The 6911-nt window shown below is 36.6% G+C and overlaps 1 protein-coding gene across 1 annotated transcript; it reads right to left on the reverse strand.

Moving 5' to 3' along the window:
* Positions 1–4763: 4763 nt before the first annotated feature.
* On the reverse strand, positions 4764–6709 carry LOC120168213 (long-chain-fatty-acid--AMP ligase FadD26-like). Its single transcript, XM_039177010.1, is given in 2 exon segments — positions 4764–6244; positions 6247–6709. Coding segments are annotated over 2 exon segments (1926 nt in total). The 5' UTR covers positions 6692–6709.
* Positions 6710–6911: the final 202 nt, after the last annotated feature.

Here is a 6911-nt window from a genome sequence, read left to right on the forward strand (position 1 = left end):
ATATTAAAGAGTATTGGGTGTGGGTCTCACTATATGTAACCTTCACCTTGAACTCAATCAAAATGAGTTTTTTTTTTGAAATGTTTTTGCCATCCTAAAAGTTTATTTTAGCTTTTCCATTAAATGCTATTATTTTTTCTTTGGGATTTTGTGTATGGGTAGCCATAATATATATAAAAAAAAATCAGATTTGAAGTGTGAAGAGAGAGAGGGTCGTTTGAGAGAAAATAGAGGAGAGAATGGTTTTTGAAGCTTTGGTGCAGCAGGGATCAACTCTTTAATTGGAGGTCCATTTGTGGTTTGATTGAGCTGATTTTTATACAAAAGGTAGGTGATTTGGTGTTCTTGAATTTGTACGGTCGAATTTTTCATCCAAGTTTTGTATTAACAGGAATCACCAATTTACAGTAAATGCATTTCTAGGTGATGTTCTCCATTTTTCTCTATTTTACTAAAGATTACTAGTTGATAGCTTTGTTGGAGTTATATGCTTGTTGTATGCTTGATTTTGTGATCTTGTAGCTGAACATTTGATGATACTAGAGCTTTTGATCGGACTCTAAAGTCATGTGGTTTTTACCCTTGATTTAAAGGGGGTTTTCACATAAAAATATCGGTGTCTTGATTTATTTGCGTTGTGGTTGCATTTGTTAATTTATGGTTGATTAGTGTTGCTAGAGTACATATATTGTGCTATTGTGTTTGTCATAACTTTTTACAGGAGTTATTGGGAGAGAAAGAACATTGGTTGTGCTTTCACTTGTGTTTGGTTGTTCGGTTTCTTCCTGACAAACTAATATCAGAGCTTGTTATTGTGTCAGATAGTTATAGAGATTAATACGAGCAAGATGATTAAGTTGAATGACACGAATTATCAACTTTGGCGGAATAAAATGAAAGACTTGTTATTTGTGAAGGGTTTGCATCTTCTAGTCTTTGCTACTCAAAAACTCGATTCGAAAAGTGATGAGAAATGAGAATTTGAACATCAAAAAGTGTGTAGATGTATTCAGAAATTTGTTGAAGAGAATGTTTATAACCACATTGATCAAGAGACACATGCTCGTAAATTATGTGAAAAGCATGAAAACTTGTATGCTTCGAGGTCGGGAAATAACAAATTGTTTTTGCTGAAGAAAATGACGGTGTTAAAATATAAAGAAGTAATGTCTATAGCTGATCATGTTAGTAAATTTCAGTGTGTGATGAATCAGTTGCTTGGTATGAGTGTCAAATTTGATGATGAGATTTTAGGGCTTTGGTTGCTTACTACTCTACCAGACTCTTGGGAGACTTTTTGGTATTATTACTTTGGATTTGACTAATAGTAGTGTGTTGAATGAAGAGGTTAGAAGAAGGTCTCAGGGTTCTACATCATAGTCCAAGGTATTGGTTACCGAGAACAGATGGAGACCAAGATGAAAAAAATGGAGATAAAAGCCGAACCAAGTGATCAAGATCGAGATACAAGAATCTTGAGTGTCATAATGGTGGTAAGAAAGTTCCTTACTCTTCAGTCGTGGATAGTTTGATGTATGCAATGACATGCACGAGACGGACTGGACTTGGCTTATGATATTCGTATAGTTAGTTTGTTTCTTTCTAATCCATGCAGAGAACATTGTAATGTAGTGAAGTGGATTATAAGATATCTTCGTGGCTCTTTCAACTTGAAACTTTGTTTCGTCAATGAGAAACACATTCTTGTTGAATATATAAATTCATACATGGTTGCCGATATTGACTCAAGGAGATTTACTTTAGGTTATTTGATCACTTATGTGGGGGGAGTTGTTGCATGGCAATCGAGATTGTAAAAATGTGTTACATTGTCCACCACCAAATCAGAGTTCATTGCAGCAACCGAAGTGTGCAAGGAGATACTTTGGATGAAGAAATTTGTGCATGAACTTGGTTTTACTCAAAAGATGAATGTCTTACATTGTGATATCCAGAGTGTGATTCGTCTTGGTAAGAACTCAACTTTTCATGTTAAATCTAAGCATATTGATGTGAGGTACCATTGGATATGAGATGTGCTTGAAGCTAAATTGTTAGAGCTTGAGAAGATACATACTAATGATAATAGCGTTGATATGTTGATGAATGCCTTACCAAGAGGAAAGTTTGAACATTGTTGCTTGATCGCTGGTATGTAGGCATTCCCTACATAGTTAGAGGAGGAGATTTGTTAGTTATGGGTCCCACTATGTGAGAACTCTTGCTTGTTTTCTTTTTTCTTTTTTTGAAAAGTTTTTGTTATCCTAAAAGTTTATTTTGACTTTTCCATTAAATGTTATTCCTTTTGCCTTAGGATTGTGTGTGTGAGAAACCATAATATATAAAAAAAATCAGATTTGAAGTGTGAAGAGAGAGGCTCATTTGAGAGAAAATATAAGAGAGAAAATAGTTTTTGAAGCTTTGGTGCAATAGTGATCAACTCTTTGAGACTGAGTTGAATTTTGGAAATAAGTTAGGTGACTTGGTGTTCTTGAGTTTGTACGGTCATATTTTTCATTCGAATTTTGTAGCGACGTGAATCGCCAATTTACAACAGTTGCATTTTTTGGTGATGTTCTTCATTTTTCTCTCTTCTGCTAAAGATTACTAGTTGTTAGCTTTGTTGGAGTTATATGTTTGTCGTAGGCTTGATTTTTTGATTTTGTAGTTGAACATTTGATGATAGTGGAGCTTTTGATAAGACTCTAAAGTCTCGTGGTTTTTACCCTCGATTTAAAGGGGTTTTCTACGTAAAAATATTGATGTCTTGATTTATTTATGTTGTGGTTGCATTGGTTGATTTGTGGTTGATTAATGTTGTTAGAGAACATATATTGTGATATTGTGCTTGTCATAATTTTTTACATGAGTTATTAGGATGGAAAGAACACCGGTTGTGCTTATGCTTGTGTTCAATTATTAAGTTTCTTCCCAACAAAGAGTTGTATGTATAATGTAACTGAATAATAAAATAAATGTTATTTGTATTGTCATTTTTGTCTTAATTTCTTGTCAAAATATTACAATTAGAGTATAACGCTAGGCAGATCCATTTATCTAAGCAAACCTGAAAGGGAAGCATGACTGCAAATGCTTGGTTGCATAGCCAAGAAAATCTAGTTTACTTTATGCGGTTTGCAATGATAAAATATTTTCAGGTTTTTTCTCTTTTAGGTATATAACAAAAATTAGGGTAAAGTATATAAATAGTCCTAAAACTTTTAGGGTGCTTTCATTTTGGTCACTCAACTTTTAAAACTTGTAATACAATCATCGAATTTTTAGTTTGTTTTCATTTTGGTTCCTATTGTTACCTCCCGTTAGTTTTTGTTGACATAGAATTTAACCCCGTTAACTTTCTGACGTGGAAGCTTCTTGTTGTTGTTGTTGTTCTTCTTCTTCTTATTCTTCTTTCTCATCCTCCCCCTCCCCCTCCCCCTCCCCCTCCCCTTCCCCCTCTTTTTCTTCTTATTCTTCTTCCTCTTCTTTCTCCTCCTCCTCATCCTAAAATATACAACTTTGCTGGCTGTTTTTATTAATTTTCTTTCTCAAGGGCAATGGGCAATGGCAGCAGGGATCAACCAACACACATATAAGTTAAATAAGGGTTGCAATTTCTAAATACTCAGAATAAAATATTCACACTTGAAGTTGAAGACTCCCTCAACTTTTTCTTTTTTTCAGCATAGAAAACGAAGTTTCTCTTTGTTTCACATCATTACCAATTTCACTCTTTTCCTCAACATTTATTCATGGAGTGCTTTGATCTTGAAGACCCTTCCACTAGCTTAAAAAATTGTTATCAATCTGATACCATTTCAACTGTTTTCTCTTCAAAATTTGATCACATGCCTTGTTTCAACTACTTTAAGGGTTTGAAAACCAGTGATTTTCATGCTTCTTTCAGGAAGTCGTTTCTCTCATTTCCATGTACCCTTTGTCTAATTATTCATGGATGAACTCAATTCTGTTATTATTTTTGTTGTGTTTTAAACTTTGTTTTTGTTTTTGGTGAGGCTCGATATTCTTGCAACCTTGATCCTTACACTCCATATTTAGCTGTTACTTACATGGATCGGTTCATTTCCAGACAAGATATCCCTGTAAATAGTTCATAGTTAATGTATTTTACTGTCTTGTTTTAGAACATTTTAATTGATTGAATTTGAACTTTACAGCAAGGTAATCCATGGGTTTTGAGGCTAATAACGATTCCTTGCGTTTCTTTGGCTGCAAAAATGAAGGAAATTCATTTTTGTTACTCTAATTTCCAGGTAAAAGAACAAATCTTTACTTTTTCATGGATTTGAGTGTGGGAGTGAAGTCTCGTTTGAGCAGTGTTTGGAGAGATAAGATTTTAAAAAGAATGAGGAGGAGGAATAATAATAATAATAATAATAATAATAAGCCACGTCAAAAAGTTAACGAGATTAACTACCACGTCAGCAAAAACTAACAAGAGATAACGGTAGAAACCAAAATGAAAACAAACTAAAAGTTCAATGATTGTTTTGTAATTTTCAAAAGTTTGGTGACCAAAATGCAAATGCCCTAAAAGCTTGGTAACTATTTATATACTTTACCCCAAAAATTAATTGAGTGGGAAATGTTCTTCTAAGTTCAAACCTCTTTGTCGATGACCACAAAGTAAAGGATACAAAAAGAGGAGCCTAATTAAGAACAAGACTTCCACAATTTTTTGGGGGCACAGCACATAAAAACACACAAATTGATAAAATTCTTGTCTTAGATTCTTAATGCACTCACAATCGAGACAACCATGGACGACCAATTGGAGCAATTGAGAGTGAATTAGCGACCTCTTCTTTCTCGTCACCTATATTCGGGCCTCTTACTTCTTCCCCTCTGTCTCTCCCTCTTCTTTGTCCTCTTCCATTACTCGACTGCAATAATCCGCCATTGTTATCACAATTGATTTCCATTTTCGTTTTACCTCCTAGAAAGTTGTCCTTAGCCAACCACCTTTGAATTTTACCTGAAGTTGTTTTCGGAACACTTCCACTTTTTACAAGAACTACCTTCCCTATATCAACTTTTTCTTTCTCGAATACATTTTCTCTGATTCTTTCACATATATTCTTCAAAATCTTATAATCTTTTTCACTCCTCTGCATTTCTGCGACAAGAACGATCATTCTTGATACATCAAATGCAGCGAGACAACCACCTCTTATGAACTGTGGGCAACTATTGTAAGCTGCGGTCTCTATGTAATGAGGGTGTATGTCCTGACCGTTAGGGAGCTTAATCACCTCCAGGCAACGACCTGTTACGAAGAGAAATCTTTCTTCCCCTTTCACAATTCCTCTATCCCCTGTTCGGACGTAAAATCGGCTGACCTTGTTTCGAAGTCTACCTTTAAATATGTCTTGAGTTAAGAAAGGATGGCCTAAGTAACCCGAGCCATTGCTCGGAGACGAAACCCAAATCTCCCCTTCAATTCCATCATTAACAGGCTCATATGTGTGCTCATTTACAACAATAATGTCCATATCCTCTTCTCCTTCATCATTAGCAAGTCTTGCACTAGGTAAGAGCTTTTCGTGAGAGGGGAAAGCCGGGAAACAGGAGTTTCCAGAGTTGTCATTGCTTCTCCAGGCCGTGGAAACGAAAGTGCAATTCTCTGCTAAGCCATACGAAGGGGAGATGGACGATGGATTTAATCCAAAAGGCTTGAACACATGAAGAAATACTTCAATTGAGTCCATGTAAATAGGCTCGTTTATGATAATTAAATTTCTCAAGCTACGTAGATTAATAGGTGAGCTTCCGGTTTTGACTCCACCACGCTTCACGACTAGTGGCAAGGTGAATGATGGAACAGGAGTACAAGTTGCCTTGAACTCTGTCATGAGCTCGAGCCATAGTCTAGGCCGGTTAACGAAAGCCGCGGGTGATGTCAGCACGCATGTTGCACCAGATACAATGGTCAATAACAGAAACATCAGGCCACAATCATGGTGCTGGGGTAACCAAGACACAATAACACTAGCTGGATGTAAATCATAAGCTTTCCTCGCTGCTCTAACATTGTGAGCTGCTGATCCGGCTGTCAGAAGCACTGGCTTCGGGATTCCTGTTGCACCCGAGGTGTATTGAATCAAGTAAATTTCATCAGGTTTGCAGCCATTATAAAGCATAGAATCCACACTTGAATCTACACTTTCACGTTTAACACCATCAATGGGAATCCACTTCAGATTTTGTAACATCTCGGCAAGCCCTTGTCCTTGGAGGGCAAAGAGAGATATTGCTGAACTTTTTTGATATAACCATGGTGGGCAATGACAGCTTTCGGCTTTGTCTGGGATAGAGCTCTGACTAGGTGGCGATGGTTTTGTTTGGCGAAAGAAGGGTCTGGTGGGGAAATGGGAACGCTCAAAAAGCCACCTCTTTGACACCCAAAAATAACCTCTACGAGCTCTAGCCCAGGTGAGCATAAAACCAATACAGTGTCACCTCTTTGTAATGACTTGAGCAGCTGAAAAGAAATGGAGTGCACTGAATCATTGAGCTGAGCATAGGTAAGCGTTGAGGCCTTGGTGGAGCCATCTTCGGACCAAATGAAAGCTGGCTTTGACCTAAAGGCTGGTAAGCTAGCCCATATAGGGAGGTAGAGGTCAACAACCGGCTGGTCAGGGAAAGTAGGATCGTAGTTTTCGTAATTCATATTTCTTGTTCTTGTGCTTTTTGGTAGGTTTTCTACATACTCAAACCACTTTTATAGTGAGAAATGCCAAGTCATTCTTGGGGATAAGATGCTAATGCTGTCAACATTGAAGACGATAAATAGCAACAGAGAGAACAAGGAATTATTCATGAGAATATCCCAGTATGATACTGGAATATGATTAAACGGTATAGTAATAGCAGTGTCAGCTTATTGATGT

This window comes from Hibiscus syriacus, unplaced genomic scaffold (genome assembly GCF_006381635.1).
Source record: "Hibiscus syriacus cultivar Baekdansim isolate YM2019G1 unplaced genomic scaffold, ASM638163v2 tig00111715_pilon, whole genome shotgun sequence".
NCBI classification, from domain to species: domain Eukaryota; kingdom Viridiplantae; phylum Streptophyta; class Magnoliopsida; order Malvales; family Malvaceae; genus Hibiscus; species Hibiscus syriacus.